Here is a 25507-nt window from a genome sequence, read left to right as displayed (position 1 = left end):
TAAGTCCTGGGGGGGGCGGGAGGGCAGACCGTTTCGCCACCAATTTCAGGGGGCCGAATGCGCTGGCATTCGGCCTCCCCGAGATTCGTGGCGAAACTCTAACATCCCTAGAAAGAATGGTAAAGTTCATAAGGAACCTTGAAGGTCAACTAGTTCAAACCCCTACCACTACATGATGAATGGCACACTCCAAAAAGTACCACTAGGTGATTTGGAGGTGAGGGACTGAATGGCAAACTCAGAGCCCTGCAGCTCGATAATCACTACTATTGGGAAAAATCCGGGAAAATAAAGTCATTGTTTACCAAAGAAATATACTATGAACCCATGAGGCTTTAGTACGTATCTGTCGCTTGACTTTCATCCTTCCAGGAGTTCACCCTATCCCTATGTCATGCATTGCACCCATAATTCAGACTGGGGCTTTTCCCATGCTAAACCTTGAATGTGTGCAGCACACATGTGGAATACCTCAACATAGCATAGCTTTGCAGGACCCATGAGCTTCATGAATTTATGGCTGATTATTATGTCTACATTATACGGGCCTGCATCACAACCTTGTGTAGATTGTAAAACTGAAAAACAGGCTGGCTTTCTACTTCTCACCTTGTTATGAAATATACCTTCACTGAATTGGTCCTGGGGAGGTGGAGTTGGCAATAATGCAGTTAATAGTCTTGCAGATGTACCGTGTAAAATTTTAAGTTGTGGCCCTGTAGAGGAAATGCCTGGGAAGACCTTTCTGTGTCGAGGAGATCGCGTGGCATGCTACAACTGCTTCTTTTACGTCTGAAACTACTGTGGGACCAGAAATACTAGGTCTCGTGGGCCTCTTTAAGAGCCTTCTGGCTTCTTGGCCTGACTCCTTTGTCTTCAAACAAGTTAGGAATTTATGGCCTGGGAAAGCAGGGAGGATATTTTTGGCTGTGGTTCACCTGCTCATTTAGCTTATCATTTGGGTAAGATGGAAAAATGCCTAAACATCATGAGACCATCACAACAAGTGTGATTGATTAGGGAGCTGTGAAATACATCACCTAGACATGGGAGATTTTGAGTATATAAGTCTCCCCAGAGTGTCACTCAGGGGAGCTTAGGCACAGACTGGGACCCTGGCGGTGCTGAGTGATGGCTGATGGGAGTCTCTCTGCTGTTTTTCTCATAGAATAGTATCATAGAGTAATAGGGTTGGAAGGGGCCTACAAGGCCATCAAGTTATCTAGGGCTTCTGACAGCAGAACAGAACAGTAAGATATTTTGCTTAGTTTTGCTTTATAACATCATATGCTTAACTGTAATACTCTGCCTGCTATAGTTAATAAAGCATTTCGACTCTTACTCCCTTGTGTAGTCATTGCTCTGAATCCAAAAGAAATGAACCTCTCTGCCTTTGGCAAAACAGGCCCATAATTCCACCCATCAACAATACCTCACGTCTTGATTACAGGGTTTTGAGAGCAAAAATCTGAGGGGATATTAAGTAATTCACTAAGCTGAAGAGACAAGCCCATGTGAGCCTTGCTATCCTTCAAGTAATTGCAGATGATTTCTACTACAATGTGACTGATACATTTTCTTCTGCATTCCTGACACAGAGAAATGACAACTATCTACCCTATAATTATCAAAATAACACTGATTCATTCTACTTTTTCTCAATTCCTTAAGGAGCTCCAGTGAACATAGCAAAACAATGATCTAATAATGAATGATGCTATTAGTATGTCCTTGGTCATTTAGAGCTGGGTCTAGCGATAGATAGGGTTTCATCAGTCTGCTTCTCTACACTGTACAATTCTGGCTTCAAACCAGTCTAGTGACCAGTACTTCCAGGCTTTCCTGATTGGGGACACTTCAGTGAAGAGTGAATTGATGGCTGGTGGATTTTTGTACGGGATGGCAGTCATCATGGCACTGGTGTTACTTTTGTTGCCTCTTGGGATATGCAATACTCCTAATGCCAAATGTAGTGTTGGTAACCCTATTTCTATTAAGTACAAGTATTACCATTCAGGAGATCTCCTCATTGCTGGCATTATTTCTCAGATCTACATGATATCAGAACTGACAACATTCAGAAGACATCCATCTGAGGAACTGGTTGATAACCTCATGTATGGATTTGGATTATAAACCATACATCAGATCATATAATATCCCCAGGCATACTGACGTGATTGCAAATATTTATGGGGTGGGGAATGACTGACTGAAAGGCAGCCAAGCTCCAAGTGTCGTCATCAACATTAGTAGTAGTAGCAGTAGTAGTAGCAGCAGCAGCAGCTTCACAATCCTTTTTCCTAGTACTTCTAGTTATTCTTTCTCAGATCTGGAAAATGGTATTCCAAGCTTCTTTCTCTAATAAATGCTAAGGGTTATTTAATAAATTTGTAGACATGTTGCAAGTCTAGACAGTGCCAACTGTGTGTTGTTGTTGTTGTTGTTTGTTTGTTTTGTACTATATATATATATATATATATATTACAAATATATAATTTTATATCTATCTATCTATCTATATATATTAATACCATTCTGGCATGGTAATTAACACTACATTTTCTTTCAGTCTCTTGAGTTTGGTCTGATTGATTTTAGTATCAGAAGATGACTAGGACTTGATGACTAGAACGATAATCACATCATTCTTTTTTGTAGCTGACCGACCCCCCCGACACATGATGATGATGATAATGATGATGAGTCATTAAATATTGATAGCCTAAACCTTCATAACACCATTTAAGTACTTATTTATAATATGGTAAATCTGTAGTATGATAACTCTGAATGTTATTAAATATATATACTGTCAAAGTTTACATCCTTTTATCCATTTCTCCAGTGGGTGCATGTCTGTGTCTTTGTCTGTGCCTGTGTAGTTAAATTGGGGCTTTTCTGTTATTTCCACTAGAGATTTTTCTGGATTTCAAAATCACTTTTTTCTCTCTTTTGTCAACCAAGGCTAGCTGAAGTGATGCATCAGTATATAGAGAGGGATATATATATATTTGCTATGATCATTATATATAGAGGATATATATGATATGATCAGCCTTTGACATTGCTGGGAGAACATGGTTCAGTATCATCATCACCACCAAAACTAGGGATGGTGGAGAATTCCTCGACAGACTCCAATGAGTTCTTTAGAATCTGGCCCCCTGGAATCTGTGGTGGAATGGACCACGCACCTCTGCCTCCCCGTGGAATCCATCCGGGTTGGATCCCTCTCGATGTCTATCCTGCGGAGCCGGCCACCTGCTTCGCATCACTGGCGAAAGTCGATATGGCCAGCAGCCATTGCTGTGCTTCATCTCTGTATAAGTAAGTCTTCGGATGCAAATGGCATAGTGGGTGCCATTTGCAGCCATAAAGCTGGTAGATAAGTCTAAATTCAGCCATTTACGGCTGCATTTAGGTTCATCTACCAGCTTTACAGCCGTGAATGGTGCCCACTATGCCATTTGCATCCAGGGACATACAGAGATACGGCACGGCAATGGCTGCTGGCCGCCCCTATCGACAAAATTCGCAGTGATGCAGAGCTGGCAGCCGGCTCCACAGGACTGACACAGATCAGAGCAGGCCTGGACGGATACCGGGGGAGGGACAGATCGCCTCCCCCCACGGGCTGATTCCCCTGCAGAACGACAGATAAGGAATCCACCCATCCCTAACCAAAACAACTACTACATTCAGGCAGCATTCTGATTGCATAGTTGAACATTCCTACTGGGAATCTATTCTGCCCCAAAGGCTGTTTTCAGTGTGTAAAGGGGGGATGACAATTCCTATATTCAGTACTGTGTTCCAAAGACAGTTTTCTATCTTCTGTGCTGCACTGCTGTCCTCTTTTATGAAATAAATACCATGCCATAGTTTTGATTGCTATATATAAAATTTTTGCAGACTCCTCCCCCCAAAAAAATCAGGGTGTCTTGAGCTACCCTTATACTTCATTTCATCTATCTAAAGTGTGAGGAGGCATCTAATCAATTCTGATACACCTCTAAGTCAGTGACTAGAACTTATTAACTTTTTTTTTCTAGCATACACATGCAAGAGAGATTATAAATGCATTTTAAGAAGTCGATATAAATTTAATCATACATGTTTCAACCCCCTTTGAACACTGTGCATCTGTGTGTTTATGTGGCTTCCAAATTAGTTGTTTGGTTGAGCTGATTTTTAAAGAAATAATATACCAGGACTGACTGCCGGTGCTTCATCACATTTCCATACACTGGGGCAATACAAACTGTGTTTGTGCCATGTCAATAGCAAATATATATTGAATTTAAATGCATCAGATTTCATATTCTGAAGCAGATGTACTGTGACCCAAGATCTAACTCAAATTTCAGGGTTTTTATGCAGAACTACCAGCATATCCTGGCACTGGCATTTGCTGTAAAGGAGATCAATGAAAATTCCCAGATCTTACCTAACATCACCCTGGGCATCCATGTCTTTAATAGCTATTTCCTGGCAAGCTGGAGCTATCTTGCTTCAATGGAGCTTCTCTCCACACGGGACAGATTCATCCCTAACTACAAGTGTGATGTCCAGGACAATGCAGCATCAGTTATCGCGGGACCTAACTCTCACATCTGCTACTACATTGCAACCATTCTGTACCTTTACAAAATGCCACAGGTAAGATATTCTCATTAAGCATGGGTATCCACCAAACCATCCATGCTTCCCTTGCATTTTAAATGAAATGTTGAGGCTTGGAGGTAGAAAGAGGCATGCCAGAAATAAATGAAGAGGTAAGCTTCTAGGTCAGATCTTGCCCAAAACAAAGCATGAGTTGATCTGTGACTTCTTCTTTTTTGCTTACATCAGTAGCTGCCAGCTGGTTGGATGACTGAACAGTAATTAAACAGAGATTCAGAGAATTAAACAGAGATATATGCCGTGGGAAGACTTAAACAAATCTTCCCACAGCACATAGTTAAACTATGGAATTTGCTACCTCAGGATGTAGTGATGGCCACCAATTTGGATTACTTTAAAAGGGGGTTGGATAAATTCCTGGAGGAGAAGGCTATCAGTGGCTACAAGTCCTGATGGCTATGTCCTACCTCCAGTACCAGAGGCAGTGAGTCTATGTACACCAGTTGCTGGGGAACATGAGCAGGAGGTTGCTGTTGCACTTGTGTCCTGCTTGTGGGTTCCTGGTTGACAGCTGGTTGCCCACTGTGTGAACAGAAGGATGGAGTAGATGGACCATTGGTTTGTGGCTCTTCTTATGTTATTAAGATATGGGGTTCTCCTCTGATGCAGTAGTAATGGGAGTAGTACTACTGGTAATTATTTGAGGTATGGTGCTGCTTGCAGACTGCAGTAATTTTTCTAGAACTGTGATTAATTGTGAGTGTGACTGATGATGGTGCCATTGATTCTAAATGTTGAAGCAAGCTTTGAAAATAATCCACCCATTTCTTAGATTTTTAAGAAGTGATAGGAGTCAAAACTTGACCAAGGAAAACAATCCTTTTGGTTGGTTAAACAATTTGAAATAATATAATTGACTGATATTCCTCAAGATGTTTGTCAATGGTTTTACTTTGTTTTGAAGGCTGGCTCCCCTGGTCTGCTCTCTGCTTCATGCAGCCCGGCTGGTAATGCTTTCTTCCATGTGTCCCTCTATGTCAAGGAGACACCTCTGCATTTCCTCTTGCTGGGCAAGCGTATTCTGCAAGAGGCTTTTGGTCCCCTATACACCAGGCCAGATTCTTTCCTTGTCTGTCAACAACTGTAATTACCCTGAAAGAACCTAGTATCATAGAAGCAAGGAAGACAGGTGATCCTTGGGGCCAGAATACCTCATCCTTCTCCTGTTGCCCACCTTGTTCTGAGATCAGGGAGAGAGAAGGCCAATGGGGCCAGAAGCACCAAACAAAAGACCAGACCAAGCCAGGCAAGCCAGCTGGTACTGCCTTGGCAGTGGGAGGGCCATGTGTACTGCCATCCATATTGCCTTCTCAGTGGGAGAAGGCTGCCAGTCTTCCACCCACCCTCCCACCCACCCACTTGCACACAGCAAGTGCTGCATGATGCTCACCTCTGTGCAGGAAAAGACTCCTCTCTCAGTCTTGCCCTGTACAAGTTGAACCAGATGGAAGACATGGCAATGTGCTGCCTGTGGCCTATACCAGAGCTTGGCATGGCAGCAAGCAGGACTGTTCCCCATGTGGAGCCAGAATGGGTCTCTGTGGAACAGGCCTAGCAAGCATGACAGGCAGAGGATGCTGACTGCTGAAGGGGATACACCTCACCCCCTTCCAGTCAAAGATGAGGACAGTTAAATAGGTCCATGCATATGTGGGAAGTTGGCATATGAACATGTGGAGCTGACCATGACCATCACTGAAAGAGAAGGAGAGGAGGGGGAAGTCCAGGGCTCTGGAAGCTGGGATGGCAAACTGGAAGATCGGCTGCCTCTTGGGACCTAGACTGGGGCAGTGGCCCTGGCTGAAATGTATGTTGCAAGTTTGTGATGGTTGGGGGAATACGATGGGCCTCCTTTTGTGATGGTGGTGTGGCAACTGGCAAGCAGTGGGAGCTGCACACTGCAGCAATACTGAGCTACACAGTTGCAGATACCATGGTCACTGTGGCCAGAAAGGGGAAACAGGCCATTAGCAAGCACTCAGCTGTGGCACAACTGCCCCAAGCCTGCTAGCCCAACCCTGCCAGGCCAGGCTTCCCACTTGGATTTGGTTTTATTGTGCATATATTTTATGTTTGAAGCCATTTTGAATTTATTTTTGAAAAGCAGTGTCTCTACAGCTCACAACTGGAAGTTAAAGTGTAGGGAAAGGTGAAGCAGGAAAAAGGTGGAGCAGGCATCCCCCTGCCCCAAAACACACACACACACACACACACACACTACCAAGACATTGTGTGTTGTAAAAGGAAAACTGTGTTCTTCACATGGCACATAGTTAAACTATGGAATTCTGTACCACAGGATGTAGTGATGGCCACCGATTTGGATGGCTTTAAAAGGGGGTTGGACAAATTCCTGGAGGAAAAGGCTATCATTCAAGACTACTAGCCTTGATGACTATGTGTTATGTCCAGTTCCAGAGGCAGTGAGCCAATGTACACCAGTTGCTGGGGAATATGGGCAGGAGGGTGCTGTTGCACTCATGTCCTGCTTGTGGGTTCCTGGTCAACAGCTGGTTGGCCACTGTGTGAACAGAATGCTGGACTAGAGGGACCCTTGATCTAATCCAGCATGGCTCTTATGTTCTTAAGTGTTACTGTTTGCAAAGATCTGCATTGATCAATAACATGTTACTAATTGCATAACCAACCTTCAGTGTGGCCCCTGAATCAGGTGAGAGCTTAGAGAATATCTCTCCTATTCTTTACTGGGCATGGGTGACTGCACGCTGGCTCCAAGCAACAGACCGGTCTGCTGACTGATCTGTGCTTGTCATTGCTTGCTCACCTTAATGATGTGCTGAGTATTAGGTACCAGGCTGAGTAGATAATCTGGAAGTGGTATCTTCCAGCTTCAATTTGCAGTCAGCTCCACGCCCACCCAGCCAGCCACCTATATTTATTTATGTGTTATTACATTTATATCCCACTTTTTCCTCTCTTGCAAGGAACCCGGGGCGGCTTCCTTGGTCCTCCTCTGCTCCGTTTTATCCTCACAACAACCCTGTGAGGTAGGTTAGGCTGAGAGTCAATGACTCACCCAAAGTCACCCAGTGAGCTTCATGACCGAGTGGGGACTAGAACCCAGATCTTCTGAGTCCCAGTCCAACACTCTAACCACTGCACTATACTGGCTTTCAGTTCATTTCAACCTTGAATGCACTTCTAAATATCAGTTCTCAAACTGATGGACTAAGCAGCACACATAGTCCTGAATGAAGTCCCCAGTGATTAGCTTTTTCAGTGTGTCTGTGTTTGGAGTGTGAGGAGAGAGAGATGCTCTGCAGACTACATAGGGTGGGTTGTGTGCTCTGCCCAGTACCCCAACATGAAACCCAAGGGCTGGCAGGCTCCAGGGGCACAACAGGGGCACAACAGGTTCTCATCTGGTGGTGGTGTCGTCACAGTATTGCAACCGAAACTCTCCCCACGACCTGAGTTCGATCCCAGCGGAAGCCGGGTCCCAGGTAGCTGGATCAGATCGACTCAGCCTTCCATCCTTCCGAGGTCGGTAAAATGAGTACCCAGCTTGCTGGGGGAAAGGCAGTCACGACTGGGGAAGGCAATGGCAAACCACCCCGCTACAGTCTGCCAGGAAAACGCCAGCACAAGCCGTGTCCCGCTAGGAGTCAGTATTTATTTATTTATTTATTTCTATACTGCCCAATAGTCGAAGCTCTCTGGGCGATTCACAAAAATTAAAACCAAACAACACACAATAAAACAATTTAAAATATATAAAACATTAAAACCACAATATCACAATATAACCACAATAAAACCTAGCAGCAGTGCAGGAGTTTAAAATACAGATTTAAAACAGCAAAGATAAAAATTTAGAAAGCTAAACTGTAGGGATGTACGAAAGGGACTTACCTTGTCCCGCAGCTTTTTTCGCGGTGGGGGGGAGGCGCTTCGCTTCTCCCCCCAAAGTTCAGGTGAGGGGGGGGAGGCGCCCTGCCTCGCCTAGCCGAAATTCAGGCCGGGGAGAAGCGCCCCGTCTCCCCGGCCGCGAAAGAAAAAGTGAAAAAGAAAACAAAAAAACCCATGATAGGCTACGTAACGATTAACGTAGCCTATCATGGCTAGATTTCCAAAGTCAGCCGGGATAGGCTACGTTAATCGTCACATAGCCTATCATGGGTGACTTTGCAAAAAAAAAAAAGCGCGTACGCAAATGGCGGCGGCCCATGGAGGCGAAATGGTGGCGGCCCATTTACGTAGACTACGCTGAAAACAAGGGCAACGCAAATAGCGTTGCCCTTGTTTTCGCCATAGTCTACGTAAATCTTTACGCAGACTACCCGGGCCCAAATAAGGAATGCAAATGGTGGCGCCCATGGGCCGCCGCCATTTGCATACACGCTTTTTTTTTTTCCCCAAAGTCACCCGTGATAGGCTACGTGACGATTAACGTAGCCTATCACGGCTGACTTTGGAAATCTAGCCGTGATAGGCTATGTTAATCGTTACGTAGCCTATCACGTGTTTTTTTTTTTTTACTTTATTTTGTAATGGTGGCGGCGGCAGCCGGTTGGAAGACCGGCCGCCACCCCCGCCCCCGCCAAACCGCCGCCGAACCGCCGCCGGAACCCGCCGCCAAGAGGGACATTCGCAGGAGGTAAGTCCCATCCCGGGGGGGTGGCGGAGAATTTCACCGCCAATTTCGGGGGGCCGAATGTGTTGGCATTCGGCCTCCCTGAGATTCGTGGAGAAATTCTCAGAAATTCTCCGCCATCCCTAAAATGCTAAAATGCTAAAATGTCTGGGAAAATAAAAAAAGGTCTTCACCTGGCGCCGAAAGGAATACAATGTAGGCGCCAGGCGAACCTCACTAGGGAGCTCATTCCAGATCCGGGGTGCCACAGCAGAAAAAGCCCTCCTCCTAGTAGCCACCCGCCTCACTTCCTTTGGCAGGGGCTCACGGAGAAGGGCCACTGATGATGATCTTAAGGTCCGGGCAGGCACATATGGAAGGAGGCGATCCTTCAGGTAACCTGGCCCCAAGCCGTTAAGGGCTTTGAATGTTAACACCAGCACTTTGAATCGGGCCCGGAAATGGACTGGCAGCCAGTGTAGCTGGAAAAGTACTGGCGTAATATGAGCTTGCAGGCCAGTCCCTGTTAACAATCTTGCTGCCCTATTTTGGACCAGCTGAAGTTTCCGGACCATTTTCAAAGGCAGCCCCATGTATAACGCATTGCAGTAATCCAGACGAGAAGTTATCAGAGCATGGATAACTGTAGCGAGGCTATCTCTGTCCAGATAAGGGTGTAGTTGGTATACCAGCCTAAGCTGATAAAAAGTGCTCCATGCCACTGAGTTCACCTGTGCCTCAAGTGACAGTTCTGGATCCAAGAGCACCCCCAAACTATGAACCTGTTCCTTTAGGGGGAGTGCAACCCCCTCCAGAACAGGTTGAATATCACCTAGCCGGGCAGACGAACCACCCACTAACAGTACCTCCGTCTTGTCTGGATTGCGTTTCAGTTTATTGGCCCTCATCCAGTCCATTACCGTGCCCAGGCACTGATTCAGAACAGCCACTGCCTCTCCTGGTTTTGATGAGAAAGAGCTGGGTGTCATCCGCATATTGATGGCACCTCAGCCCACACCTCCAGATAACCTCCCCCAGCGGTTTCATGTAGATGTTAAACAGCATGGGGGATAAAATAGTAATGACTCAGTGCTTGCACAAGAGGAACCTTTCCTTTCCAAGATAAGTGCAAGTTCCACAGGCACCTCATAATCTTTCTTTTCCTGCCTCCCCCCCGCCCTTATTAGCTTGAGCAAAGGCAACCCGGCAGTCAACCTGCACTGCTGGGTCACTGCTGGACCACTCATGCAAATTGAAAACTCGAATGCCCCAGGGAAGAAAGGGATGGCTACCTCTACATAAGGGAAACACTTGTACCTGGAAAGGAAGCAGAAATTACCCAGTTGCCTTCCCTCACTGTGGCCTCTCTGAGGGTAGCCTGGCCAGACTTTCTGGCCATGAGGAAAGGCAGGGCGAGGTGTTAGAGCGGGCTGCCAGATAGTAACAGTGGACTGTCCCAGATCCATACAGAGCTGCTGCTGCAGTGACAGCAGCATGGCATTTGATGTTGTGCCCCCAAACTAAGGATGTCACAGGATTCCATCTGGTGTGTGTGTGTGTGTGTGTGAAATCTGCTAAGCTTTCTATAGTTCGCCCCCTCCCCCTGACTCCAAGTTGCCAACCGGCAGGCCAACCCAGCTCGATGTATGTGAGTTGGACCAGCTCACGGACTTCCAGCTTATTCATTTTTTTTTTTTTACTGTAAATATGCAAATTGTGACAGCGCTTTGTATAATTTGGGCAAATGGCAACCATAAAGTGCTTAGTTCTGTGTAAACTGCAGCTGCAATTTTTGGAAAATGCATCCACTGTTTGTGCATAACTAAGCATTTTACACGCACAATGTGAACAAATCATGCTTAGTACAGCTGTAATTTGCCCACCTTATGCAAATTGTGGCTGCAATTTGCCTTTCTTGCCATTTTTACAGAAAAAAAAAGAAATGAAGTGGAAATCTGTGAGCTGAAAGCCTGCAGCTTGGCTTGTTAATGCAAGCCAAGCTGGGGCATCCAGGGAAATCCATCGAGTCCCTACCCAATACTGAGCCCCTGCCTACACCATTGTGTTCAATGGGGCTTGATGGTAAGTGGGAACTGACATGCTTGACAAGAAAACTTCTGGATCTACAGACTCAGAATTCTTAGTTAATTAGGCTAAGAGAGTTCATAAGCTTGATACCACTCATGCCTCTGTTTCTTTCTTAGGAATTTTCTTCTTCCAGCATTCCAAACTGCCACTCTTGGTATCTGTTTAACATCATAGCTATTGATGAAGGTGGAAGCCAAAATGTTTAGCCCTAAATATATTTTGAAATTACTCTGTTGTTAGCCTTTCTATCATTCATACACACACACACACACACACACAGAGAGACAGAGACAGAGACAGAGACAGAGATTTCTGTTGGGATTATCAGACCTCTTCTTAATGCAGTCTTCTTAGAATTGACTTTATACCTAAATTTCCCCACACACTTTTTAATTATTTTAAATACCTCTGCCATCATAGAATCATTCAGAGATGTTGGAGATAACATTTATGTCATACGCATATAACATTATTTTGAAAATAGTGGGGAAATACCCATTTTCACACCTTTTATTACATCTGGGGAGGTAATAAAAATGACAAACATTGATATGTGATATTCCTGTCTGAGCTCTGATTATTCATTGTCAGTTTTGCAATGGTTTAATTCAAAAATACATTTCCAAATCCAACATTTTCTAATGTAAATTAGTAAACATCTTACGTTAGGGAGGCCTTTTTAGACTAAAGAATAGGGCTCTTTAATAACTTACGATTTTGACCAAGCAGTGAAATAGCACTACTTGGTGCTGTCCATTTTGAAGCCTAATTATTTTCATAAATCAAAGTAATCTTTGGTTTATTCCATGAATTTGATATTTCAAAAGTCCTTTAACACATGTGGCATAGATAGGGGTGTATGGATTACTAATCCCATTCCACTGGGGCTGTCCACTGGGGGGGGGGGAGGCGATCCATCCCTCTCCCCTGGAGTCCTCCCCGGCTACAGCCGGACTTCTGTCCACTGCTGGGCTGCGGCTGCCATAGCGGCCACCATTTGATTCCCTGCAGTAGCCATGATAGGCTACGTAAATACTTATGTAAAAACTATCACGGCTGAAGTAGAATGGAAATGGTGGCTGCAGACCGGGGCAGCCATTTGCGGGGCAGCGGATGGCCAACAAAGATAGGCTCTGTCCCGGGGGGATTCCGCGGGGTGGTGGCGGGGGATTGCTCCATTCCGCCACGGAGTCTGGCGGAGGGGCAGATTCTAAAGAATCCAGCCTCACTGGAGTCTGTGGCGGAATTCTCTAACATCCCTAGGCGTAGATTGAATAACGGTGCTACTTGGAAACCACTTTTAGCAGGTGTTCCATAAGACAAGCCTTGACTATGAACCTGTGTCATTGAAGGCTCATTACAGGTTACATGCAGTCCACCATACATTGATTGATTGATTGATTGATTGATTGACTGACTGACTGACTGACTGATCAATTTCTCGGCTGGGCCCTAGGAACAGGTACTGTAGCAGCACAGGACTGGAGAGGCAGGCATGAGAGTAGGCCAATTTCTGCACCGATGACCTTCCTGCTCCTGAACTAACTGCAAATAGGTCATCTGTCGTGTAAAGTTTCCTGAATTAACATACTGTGGTTGTGTAATACCATAACATCCATAGAAACTGAGAAAGAATTAGTCTTCTTGGATTGTAAGTATTCACTGTACACACACTGAAATCTGAACTGGATCTCTGTTCATGTTTACAATTTTGTGATCATTGCGCTTTGGCAACAGTCTCAGCACTATCTGGCTATTGTATCACATGTGCAGTGAATAAGAGACACAAACATCTCATGTTGGAGATCCATCCTCCCATCTCCTGCTTTTCTTTGTTTTCTGTAGCTCATATATGGATCTGCCCCGATGACGAGTAACACAGTCCAGTCTGTTTTCTTTCACCAAATGTTTCCAAGCGAGCGCCTTCAAAATATGGGGATTCTCCAGTTGCTGCTGCATTTCAAGTGGACGTGGATTGGGGTGATTTTTATAGATAATGAAAGTGGGCAAAGGTTTGTTCAGAACGTGCTTCCTATGTATTCACAGAATGGTATCTGTTTTGATTTCATAAAAGAACTACCTAAAGAATCTTTTTCCACTGACACGGAAGATATGGTGGAGGAGTGGGTTGAAAGATATAAGGTTATCATGAGGAGCAGTGCCAGTCTTGTCATCTGGCATGGTGAAAATCAGGTCATGATCTTTTTGAAAATGTTTCCTCATGGTTCACTTTTTGAGGACATACCAATGAAGACCAAAGGTAAACTCTGGATTATGACAGCCCAGATGGAGTTCACATCACTTCCTCTTCAAAGAAATTGGGATGTAGACTTCATCCATGGTTCTATATCCTTTGCTGTTTCCTCAAAGGAGGTATTAGGATTCAAGGAATTTCTTCACATGAGAAACCCTACCTCAGAAAATGAAGACAGATTTATGAAGGTCTTTTGGGAACAGGCGTTTGAATGTTCTTTCCTTCAAGCCAATTTGACTGAGGATCTTCGGAAGAGCTGTACTGGGGAGGAGAACCTGGAAACTCTTCCTGCATCTCTTTTTGAAATGAGCATGACCAGCCAAAGCTACAGTGTCTACAATGCTGTCTATGCTGTGGCACATGCTTTGCAAGCCATGCAGTCATCCAAATTAAAACGCAGAGGGATGACAGATGGTAGGAGATGGATGTTTTTGGATCAACCATCGTGGCAAGTAATGTCCTGAGTCCAATTATTCACATTTAAATGCTAGGTGTGACTGCTGTACCTTCCCTTTACAGCCAGTTCATTTCCTTAGACTTGATCCCTGGCTATTTCATAAGAACACAGGAAGAACCCTGCTGGATCAGACCATGGGTCCATCTAGTCCAGCATTCTGTTCATACAGTGGCCAACCAGATGCCTATGGGAAGCCCACAAGCAGGACATGAGTGCAACAGCACCCTGCTCATCATGATCCCATGCAGCTGATATACCTAGGCATTTTGCCTCAGATATTGGAGGTCATATATAGCCACCATGACTTGTAGTCATTGAGAGCTTTATCCTCCTGAATTTGTCTAATCCTTTTTTCAAGCCATCGAAGTTGGATGCCAAAACTACATCTTGTGGTAACAAATTCCATAATTTAATGATGTACTGTGTGAAGAAGTACTTCCCTTAGTCTGTCTGAACTTCCCACCATCCAGCTTCATTGGATGACCCCGGGTGCTGTTGTTACATATGGTGCATTTTTCTAAGCTAAAAAATCCCAAACATTGGAACATAAATTCTGATGACTAATACTCAGGATTACCAGGATTACCAAACATGTAGTTGTCAGGATTCCTTTTGCCCCCTCTGAACTTCAAATGCAGAATCAAACACAGACAAGAGGCTTCAATCTACACTTTCAATCCATTACCACAAAGGGTCATACAGATGCAAATTCTCAGTGACTCTCAGTCTGCAAAGAAATGCCTTCAGGGGGCTCTAAAGGTAGCTATGAAAGTTGCCCACCATTTGAAAGAAAGGCAGTCTCACTAGCCTAACTTAAGGGGTGGGGGGAGGTCTCTCTCTCGTGAGGCTTCTAAGGACTGCTGTTCACGTAGGGCCAATTGGGTAGGGATGTCAGGGAAATCCGCTGCGAATTCAAATGAGGCCAGATTCTTTGGAATCCGGCCTCAGGAATCCGCAATGGATCAGGACCACTTACCTCCGCTCCAGGAGGACTGGAGGCAGAACAGCACTGCTTCTTCCAGCCAGATCCGTTAGCTTGGGAGGATGTGCCCATAGACTTATACGCAAATAGAGTCATGAATCTTGCATATAAGTCTATGTGTCCATAGGCTTATACGCAAGATTCACAGCTCTATTTTGTGTATAAGTGTATGGGCACATCATGCTGCTCACATGTGCCCATAGACTTGTATGCAAAATAGAGCCGTGAATTTGGGGGCCTGTCTCCAGAAGCACTACGTCATTGCTGTGCACGGTAGGAGCTGCATAAACTGGTGGGGTTGGGCATGTGCACACTGTGTCCTGACAGAGCTGGCCATGTGTGCAAGGCCCCAGTTGGATAGTACTGCAAGTTTCACCTTATTAGCTCAACAGGTGCCCTTTTTGTAAGCAGTAGAATTTTGAGCCTTATAATGGTGGAACCATTTTGTTTGTTTGCTTTGTCTATTGCAACTCACCTTAACTAAAAGGTCACTCCTGTGCCCCTTTAATTTTCTGTTCTTCTCTTTCCAATTTGTTTTACTAGTTCATTCGATGTTATTAGTGTAGTCAGAAAATTTTGTTGGGTTTCTTAACTTTTCCTTTCCCTTATTCACTGAAGCTTGATTCATATCAAATATGTTATTTGTATAGTATTGATTGTTATGAAGATTATGTAGATTGTTATGAAGATTATGATACCATGCCTATCACTTTTATGTGTCTTATTAATAGTATTGGCCTGCATAGAGGTTTTTAAGGGACCTGCAATTATAGCTGAGGAAAGATCATATCCCATTTGTACATTTGAGATATATATATATATATATCCCCTTCATGGATCACTGCCTTGTTGTGGCGAAGGGGCTTGCGTAACTCAATGAAGCCATAAGCTATGCCGTGCAGGGCCACCCAAGACGGACAGGTCATGGCAGAGAGTTCTGACAAAATGTGGTCCACTGGAGAAGGAAATGGCAACCCACTCCAGTATTCTTGCCAAGAAAACCCCATGGAACGTATCACAAGGCTAAAAGATATGACGCCGGAAGATGAGCCCCTCAGGTCGGAAGGTGTTCAATATGCTACTGGGGAAGAGCAGAGGGTATTTCCAAATAGCGACAGAAAGAGTGAAGCGGCTGGGCCAAACCCGAAAGGACACTCAGCTGTGGATGTGTCTGGTGGTGAAAAGAAAATCCGATGCTGTAAAGAACAATATTGTTTAGGAACCTGGAATGTCAGATCAATGAATCAAGGTAAGCTGGAGGTGGTCAAACATGAGATGGCAAGACTGAACATCGACATCTTGGGAATCAGCGAACTAAAATGGACAGGCATGGGCGAATTTAATTCAGGTGACTATCATATCTACCATTGTGGGCAAGAATCCCTTAGAAGAAATGGAGTAGCACTCATAGTCAACAAAAGGGTGGGAAAAGCAGTACTGGGGTACAATCTTAAAAACGATAGAATGATCTCAGTACGAATCCAAGGCAAACCATTCAACATCACAGTAATTCAAGTCTATGCCCCAACCACTGAGGCCGAAGAAGCTGAGGTTGATCGGTTCTATGAAGACCTACAACACCTTCTAGAACTAACACCAAAAAAAGATGTCCTCTTCATCATAGGGGATTGGAATGCTAAAGTAGGAAGTCAAGAAATCACCGGGATAACAGGCAGGCATGGCCTTGGTGTACAAAATGAAGCAGGACAAAAGCTAATAGAGTTTTGCCAAGAGAACATGCTGATCATAGCAAACACTCTTTTCCAACAGCACAAGAGGCGACTCTACACATGGACGTCACCAGATGGTCAATATCGAAATCAGATTGATTATGTCCTTTGCAGCCAAAGATGGAGAAGCTCCATACAGTCAGTAAAAACAAGACCTGGAGTTGACTGTGGCTCAGATCATGAGCTGCTTCTTGCAAAATTTCGGCTTAAATTGAAGAACGTCGGGAAAACCACTAAACCGTTCAGGTATGACCTAAATCATATCCCTGATGAATATACAGTGGAGGTGAGGAATAGATTTCAGGGATTAGACCTGATAGACAGAGTGCCTGAGGAACTATGGACGGAGGTCCGTAACATTGTTCAGGAGGCAGCAACGAAATCCATCCCAAAGAAAAAGAAATGCAAGAAAGCAAAGTGGCTGTCTGATGAGGCTTTACAAGTAGCTCACGAAAGAAGGGAAGCGAAAAGCAAGGGAGAAAGGGGAAGATATACCCAACTGAATGCAGAGTTCCAGAGAATAGCAAGGAGGGACAAGAAGGCCTTCTTAAATGAACAATGCAAAGAAATCGAGGAAAACAACAGAATGGGAAAGACTAGAGATCTCTTCAAGAAAATTGGAGATCTCAGGGGAACGTTTTGTGCAAAGACGGGCATGATCAAGGACAAAGAAGGCAGGGACCTAACAGAAGCAGATGAGATTAAGAAGAGGTGGAAAGAATACACAGAAGAACTATACAGGAAAGATCTGAATGTCCCTGATAGCCATGATAGTGCGGTCACTGAACTTGAGCCGGACATCCTCGAGAGTGAAGTCAAGTGGGCCTTAGGAAGCATTAGTAACAACAAAGCTAGCGGAGATGACAGTATTCCAGCCGAGCTATTTAAAATCCTAAAAGATGATGCTGTTAAAGTGCTGCATTCAATATGCCAACAAATCTGGAACACTCAACAGTGGCCACAAGACTGGAAAAGTTCAGTTTACATTCCAATTCCAAAAAAGGGCAGCGCCAAAGAGTGTTCAAACTACCGCACAATTGCGCTCATTTCACATGCCAGCAAGGTGATGCTCAAAATCCTACAAGCTAGGCTTCAGCAGTATGCGAACCGAGAACTACCGGAAGTACAAGCTGGGTTTCGAAGAGGCAAAGGAACTAGAGATCAAATCGCCAACATTCGCTGCATCATGGAGAAAGCAAGAGAATTCCAGAAAAATGTCTATTTCTGCTTCATTGACTACGCTAAAGCCTTTGATTGTGTGGATCACAACAAACTGTGGCAAATTCTTAAAGTGATGGGAGTACCAGACCACCTTACCTGTCTCCTGAGAAACCTGTACGAGGGTCAAGAAGCAACAGTCAGAACCAGACATGGAACAACCGATTGGTTCAAAATTGGGAAAGGAGTACGACAAGGCTGCATATTGTCACCCTGCTTATTTAACTTATATGCAGAGTACATCATGAGAAATGCCGGGTTGGATGAATCAGAGGTCGGAATTAAGATTGCTGGGAGAATTATCAACAACCTCCGATATGCAGATGATACCACCCTAATGGCAGAAAGCAAAGAGGATCTAAAGAGCCTCTTGTTGAGGGTGAAAGAGGAGAGTGCAAAAGCTGGTTTGAAACTCAACATTAAAAAAACGAAGATCATGGCATCTGGCCCCATCACTTCCTGGCATATAGAAGGGGAAGAAATGGAAGCGGTGACAGATTTTACTTTCTTGGGCTCCAAGATCACCGCAGACGGTGACTGTAGCCATGAAATTAAAAGACGCTTGCTCCTTGGGAGGAAAGCTATGACCAACCTAGACAGCATAGTAAGAAGCAGAGACATCACCTTGCCGACAAAGGTCCGTCTAATCAAAGCTATGGTTTTCCCAGTAGTAATGTATGGCTGTGAGAGCTGGACTATAAGGAAGGCTGAGCGCCGCAGAATTGATGCTTTCGAACTGTGGTGCTGGAGAAGACTCTTACGAGTCCCCTGGACTGCAAGGAGGTCAAATCAGTCCATCCTAAAGGAAATCAACCCTGACTGCTCATTGGAAGGACAGATACTGAAGCTGAAGCTCCAATATTTTGGCCACCTAATGCGAAGAGAAAACTCCCTGGAAAAGACCCTGATGCTGGGAAAGACTGAAGGCAAAAGGAGAAGGGGACGGCAGAGGATGAGATGGCTAGATAGCATCACGGATGCAATGAATATGAACTTGAGCACGCTCCGGGAGAGAGCGCAGGACAGGAAGGCCTGGCGTGCTATGGTCCATGGGGTCACGAAGAGTCGGACACGACTGAACGACTGAACAACATATATATATATATATATATTCTTATTAATTACCTTCCTTTGTTTCAATTTAGCTTCACTACTATCTGAGAAGAGTCTCATTTAACAACAGTGTTGGGGGAAAGATCATATCCCATTTGTACTATATATATATATATATATATATATATATATATATATATATTCTTATTAATTACCTTCCTTTGTTTCAATTTAGCTTCACTACTATCTGAGAAGAGTCTCATTTAACAACAGTGTTGGAGAACAGATTTCCTTTGGTAACAATGGTGAAATAGTAGCTGGGTTTGATATTATCAACTGGGTCACATTCCCAAACCAGTCCTTTCTTAGAGTCAAAGTCGGAAAGATAGACCCCTTGGCTCCCCCAGAGAAGCTGTTCACCATTTCTGTGCATGACATCATCTGGCCCAGCATGTTTAACGAGGTAGGTTCTGTCCACATTTCTGCAACTATGGAATTATTTCCCCATTTCTCAAATATTAGTTCACTATCTGGGCAGAAATAGGCCAAGTTCAACACCCTTCAAGTGTAGCTCCTTTCATTCCATACATGTGAATGGAGCTCAAGGTAATTAAGGGGAAACAAGGCCATGCTATGTTTTTCTCCAGCCCCATCCTTGACATCATCATGTTGAGTAAAGATGTCTGAAGAAGGGAAGCATATGTCCAAATAGTTTTACATGCCCAGGTTTCCATGCATTCTGAAACCTTGAAATTATTTGCTTGGGGAGGGGAGAGGGATGTATATACAGTAATATTCATGATTCCAGCACATCATGGCCTATCATGTGCTAACTGAACACAGTGCTGAAAACCTAGGTCCACTAATCATCTATTTGTGCCCCAATGAGCAGGTGAAAAAGGGATCATAGAATCAGATTATAATCCAACATGGAATAAATTGAGAACCTTTACTAAGATGTATAGCAGACAAGCAATGTATATGTATATGCTCAGAAAAATAAGGGAAACATAATAAAGAAAGATTACATACCCATACAAAAATATATGAAAAGGAAAAATCAAACCAGAACGTTAAAAAGAAAAGAGAAAAAACACTACGAGGAAGATGATAAACCTGATTGCCATAAATGGCTCAAGCAGGTGGTTGAGGTCAAGTCCAGGTCTTAGTTTTAACACAAAACCACCTTGGTTACCGAATCAGGAGAGAGACATGGACCTGGTTCACAGGTAACAAGCCATGTGAGTTAATTTATCTGCGTGGCTTGTTGTTGCATGCCAGCTGACATTTTTAAATGCAAGCCACGTCAAGGGAATACCACAGCTTGTTGTTACATGTGAACTTGGCCAGGGTGGGTTATTGGGGTGATTAACAAACCACTGAGAACCCATGGCCTGTTGTATGGTGATGGGTGGTTTGTTAAGCACCACAACAACCCATCCTGGCCGAGTTCACATGTAACAACAAGCCATGGCACACCCCTGCTGTGGCTTCCATTTTAAAAATGTTGGCCAGAGCACAAAGGCAAGCCCATCAGGGGTAATGCACAATGACTTGTTATATGTGAACCAGCTCACTGAGTGTGACCTTGTTGAGTCTCCTTGACCTCTCTCTCTCTCTCTCTTTCTGTTTCTTTGTAAATATCATCAACCATGGTATCCTTCTGGAGAGGCTGTCCAAGTTGGGTGTGGGCATTATAGTGTCGCAGTGGGTCTGCTCATATTCTGATGGCCATTACCAGAAGGAAGTGCTGGGGAATTTCTTCATGCCCATGACATGTTTGTGTTGGGGTCCTGCAGGGATCTATCATATCCCCTTTGTGTTTATCTGTCTATCCCACTTAGTGAAGTCATTTGGGTATTTGGAGTGTGTTGTCACTGGTATGCAATGACATGCAATTCTCTTTTCTTATATAATTCAGGTGAGGTGGTGAGAATGCTAGTTCTATGCTTGGTTGGTTGCAGTAATTGACTGGATGAGAGTAAGCAACTGGACAAGCCTGAGGGACTATTAGTGGTCAGTTCCTCTATACAGATGAGTGGTAGTCAACCTTGTCTGGAGAGGAACACAGTCCATCTAAAGGACCAGGTTCATATTTTTGGAGGTGCCCTTGTATCCATCACTATCAGTATAGGCACAAGTGACTTACCTGGGTCAGAGTGTCTTCTACCACCTTCAGCTGGAGTCCCAGCTACAGTACTACACCCTATTTGGATGTGGATAACCTAGATCAGAGGTGGGCTGAAAGTAGGGATGTCACAAAATTCCGCCATGGATCTCAGTAAGGCCGAATGCCAGTGCATTCAGCCCCCTGAAATCCATGGCAGAACGAAGCCCCACCCCCCGACCCACGAAAGGCACGTGAAATGGAGCACTTACCTGCTGCTGTCCGTACTGACTTGCAAATGGTGGCCGCCCTGCAGCCACCTTTCGCTTCTTCATCATAGCCGTGATAGGCTATGTAAGTATTTACGTAGTCTATCACAGCAAGCCAAAAAAACAAAAAAAAGCAGGGTACGCAAATGGCAGTGGCTACGGCGGCTGCCATCTGCGTTCCCTATTTTTAGCCATTTTAGCCTACATAAATATTTATGTAGGCTATTACGGTGAAAAAAAGGGGAACGCAAATAGCGTAGTGGGCGCTATTTGTGTTCCTTTTTTTGTTCGCCATAATAGCCTATGTAAATATTTATGTAGGCTAAAACGGGGGGGGGGGGAGGAACGCAAATGGCTCCCACTACGCTATTTGCATTCCCCTTTTTTTCACCATAATAGCTTATGTAAATATTTACGTAGGCTAAAACAGTGAAAAAAAGGGAACGCAAATGGTGGCTGTCGTAGCCGCCATTTGCGTACACTGCGTGTTTTTGGGGTTTTTTGCTTGCCGTGATAGGCTATGTAAGTATTTACATAGCTTATCACAGCAAAGGCAGCTACGCAAATGGTGTGGTGGCTGCCATTTGAGTCCACAGCAGCCGGCCAAGAGACCAACTGTCGCTGCCGCCTCCAGAGCCGCCGCCGCTGGAACATCCACCCCAGGTAAGCTTCGTCCCGGGGGGGATTCCGTGAGGGGGTGGGGGGTGGGAGGCTCCATCCCTCCCCCCAGAATCCTTGATGGCGGAGAGGCGATCTGGTCCTCCCCCCCCTGGAGTCCTGCCCGGCCAGGTCTGCTCCACGGCAGCTCCATGGAGCAGCCGGCCAGGGCCGTCCGCAGCCGGAGTTCCGGCAGCAGATGGGCTGCTACGGATGCAAATGGCGGCCACAGTAGTGGCCACCATTTGCTTCCTTCCAGGCTGCCATGATAGGCTATGTAAGAATTTACGTAGCCTATCACAACATGCCCCCCCAAAAAACAAAACGGCGTAAGCAAATGGTGGTGGCTGCGGTGGCCGCCATTTGCATTCCCTATTTTTCACCGTTCTAGCCTACATAAATATTTATGTAGGCTAGAACAGCAGGAAAAAAAAGGGAATCACAAATAGCACCCACTATGCTATTTGCAGTTCCCCTTTTTTTTCGTTGTAATTGCCTACGTAAATATTTTTTACGTAGGCTAAAACAGCAAATCAAAAAGGGACGTAAATAGCGCCCACTACGCTATTTGCATTCCCCTTTATTTTCTCCGTCATAGTCTACGTAAATATTTACGTAGACTAAGACGGCCAAAAATAAGGAACACAAATGGCGGTGGCCGTAGCTGCCGCCATTTACGTAAGCAGTTTTTTTTCCCCCAGCCATGATAGGCTACGTAAATCTTTACGTAGCCTATCATGTCTTGTAAAAAAAATAACCCCAAAATGACAAGACTGCAAAAGGCGGTGGCGGCAGCCAGTCAGAAGACCAGCCACTGCAGCTGCTGCCGCTGAAGCCGCCGCCGGAGCCGCCACCACCCGGAACATCCGCCCCAGGTAAGTCTCATCCCGGGGGGGATCCGCGGGGGGGCAGGGGGGCAGGCCGTTCCGCCACGGAGTTCGGGGGGCCAAATGCACTGGCATTCAGCCTCACTGAGAGCCGTGGCGGAATTCTCTGACATCCCTATTTATGACAGGGATGGGAAACCTGCAGCCTTAACCTCAGCCAAATTTCATGTGGCCCTCAGCCTAATTTCAAAAGCCCTTTGTATGTGATCAATTCAGACCATTGGCAAGAGTTATCTGTCCTTTACCTGGCTTCCCCACTTAATGTGAGGGAAGTGGGAGAGAGAGAAAAGGAGGTGGCAAAAAGACAAAGAGAATAACCCACCAACTTCATCCCAGTCCGCTGCTGAGGTGCAGCCCCCAACAGATTACTGAGGACAGAATGAAGCCTTCAACAGAAAAGGGATGTCCAGACCTGCTGTATCAAATTGGCAAAATAGATTAACTCAGTCCATTGTGTTCCAGGTACTCTCCAGAAGTAAGACTATTATGTCATACCACCATATAACCTTTTCCTAATTGTAGACCAACCATTAGAAAAAAAATGCAAATATAATTAATGAATATTAAAATACTTTGCTTTCATTAATTGACAGGCATGGCCTCTTTCTATGTGCAATGACAATTGTCAAGCAGGTTATAGTAGGATAAAGGTGGAAGGAAAGCCATATTGTTGCTATGATTGCCTTCCATGTCCAGAAGGGAAGATTTCAAATCAGACTGGTAAGAGATGTAATGCATAACACACCCACGCACCCAATATATTGGCTGTGATCCTAAATATTGAGCTGTGACTCTAAATAGTGATGTGTGCACACCAGGTTGCATAGAAATTAATTGGCCTATAATGTAAAAAGCTGCTCATAATGGAGGATTTGTCATGGTTGCTGATGTAAATAGTGACATCATTGTATATAAAAAATAGCATTTCATGGTGGAAATATCCAAACAGGAATCTCAGTTCTAGGTGTAATCAGATGGAGACTGGATGATAAGCACAGCATGAACTCTGTAAGGTTCTCCAATTCCCACATCAAACTTCATTCCAAGTCAAGTTCATACTGGGTTGCAAGCTTTTTCTCCCCCTGCATAGAAATTGATGCATATTTGCCAATGCTTTGCCTTTTTTCAAAATGTATACATTTTCCTTTTTCTTTCTTTTTTAATTGTACCCATTTGCTCCCATCGACTAAATCATCTGTGCAAGCATTTCAAAAATTCATGGATTTGTTCTGCACATTTTCTACATGTACGCAGTTCTCAAACACAATTTTCTTGTTGCATGAGTAGCATTGCAAGCTCAGAAATGCACCCTCAGAATTGCATTTGAGTCTGAGTTTGGTTCCAGGAGGTGCAAATTTTATACATTCCCATTAAAATGATCTGAAATGAATGTCTTCCCCATCCCTCATCTCATATCAGTTTGTTCCTGGATCATCACTGATTATATGGCTTATTGTAAATATAGCAATGGATTCAGATGACCAATGGAGGAGATTCCTCAGTTGTAGGAAGACACTTCCTCCATCTGATTAAGCATATTCGAACAATGAAGGAAGCTCCTCTTGTGTGTGTTTTTAAAAATACTACTTTAAAGAAAACCATGTTTTCTCTTGCAGACACAGATTACTGTTTTCAATGTCCAGAAGATCAGCATCCGAACAAGGGCCAATATCTTTGCATTCCAAAAGCTATAAGCTTCTTGTCTTATGAAGAAGCTCTGGGGATTGGTTTGACCACTGTTGCTAAATCCTTTTCTTTCATCACAGCGTTGATGCTTGGCATCTTCATTAAACACAGAGACACTCCCATAGTCAAAGCCAACAACCGGAACCTCACCTACACACTTCTCATTGCCCTACTGCTTTCCTTCCTTTGTACTTTGCTATTCATTGGCCAACCTAACAAGTTGTCATGCCTCTTTCGGCAAATGGCTTTTGGTATGATTTTCTCAGTGGCAGTTTCTTGCATATTGTCCAAAACAATCATTGTTGTTCTAGCTTTCGTGGCCACCAAGCCAGGATCCAGAATGAGGATGTGGGTGGGGAAAAGACTGGGCAACTTCATTGTTATTTCTTCTTCTCTTGTTCAAAGCATTATTTGTACTGTGTGGATGGCAACTTCTCCCCCATTCCCAGATTTTGACATGCACTCCATGACTGATGAAGTCATAGTACAGTGTAATGAAGGTTCAGTTGTCATGTTCTACTGTGTCCTGGGGTTTATGGGATTCCTGGCCATTATCAGTTTCAGTGTGGCTTTCCTAGCCAGGAAGCTACCTGACAGTTTTAATGAAGCCAAGTTTATCACCTTCAGCATGTTGGTCTTTTGCAGTGTTTGGATGTCTTTTGTTCCAACTTACCTGAGCACCAAGGGGAGATACATGGTTGCTGTGGAGATATTCTCCATCTTGGCTTCCAGTGGTGGTTTACTGAGTTGCATCTTTTTCCCCAAATGCTATATTATTTTGGTGCAGCCTGAGTTGAACAACAGGGGGCAACTAGTAAGAAGAAAAAATTAAAGAATAT

General features: G+C 44.5%; 1 protein-coding gene across 1 annotated transcript; it reads left to right on the top strand.

Annotated features, from left to right (window-relative positions):
* Positions 1-1899: 1899 nt before the first annotated feature.
* LOC146342561 (vomeronasal type-2 receptor 26-like) lies at positions 1900-25500 on the top strand. The gene is made up of 6 exons (XM_084807898.1): positions 1900-2117; positions 4485-4662; positions 13214-14074; positions 19298-19525; positions 23576-23702; positions 24599-25500. The coding sequence occupies exons 1-6, from the start codon at positions 1900-1902 to the stop codon at positions 25498-25500; spliced, it is 2514 nt and encodes an 837-aa protein (XP_084664024.1).
* Positions 25501-25507: the final 7 nt, after the last annotated feature.

This window comes from Heloderma suspectum, chromosome 6 (genome assembly GCF_057233095.1).
Source record: "Heloderma suspectum isolate Gila_16-S chromosome 6, 16-S_ref, whole genome shotgun sequence".
Taxonomy (NCBI): Eukaryota; Metazoa; Chordata; class Lepidosauria; order Squamata; family Helodermatidae; genus Heloderma; species Heloderma suspectum.
Note: the sequence above shows the minus strand (reverse complement) of the source record. Positions and strands in the feature narration are given on the sequence as shown.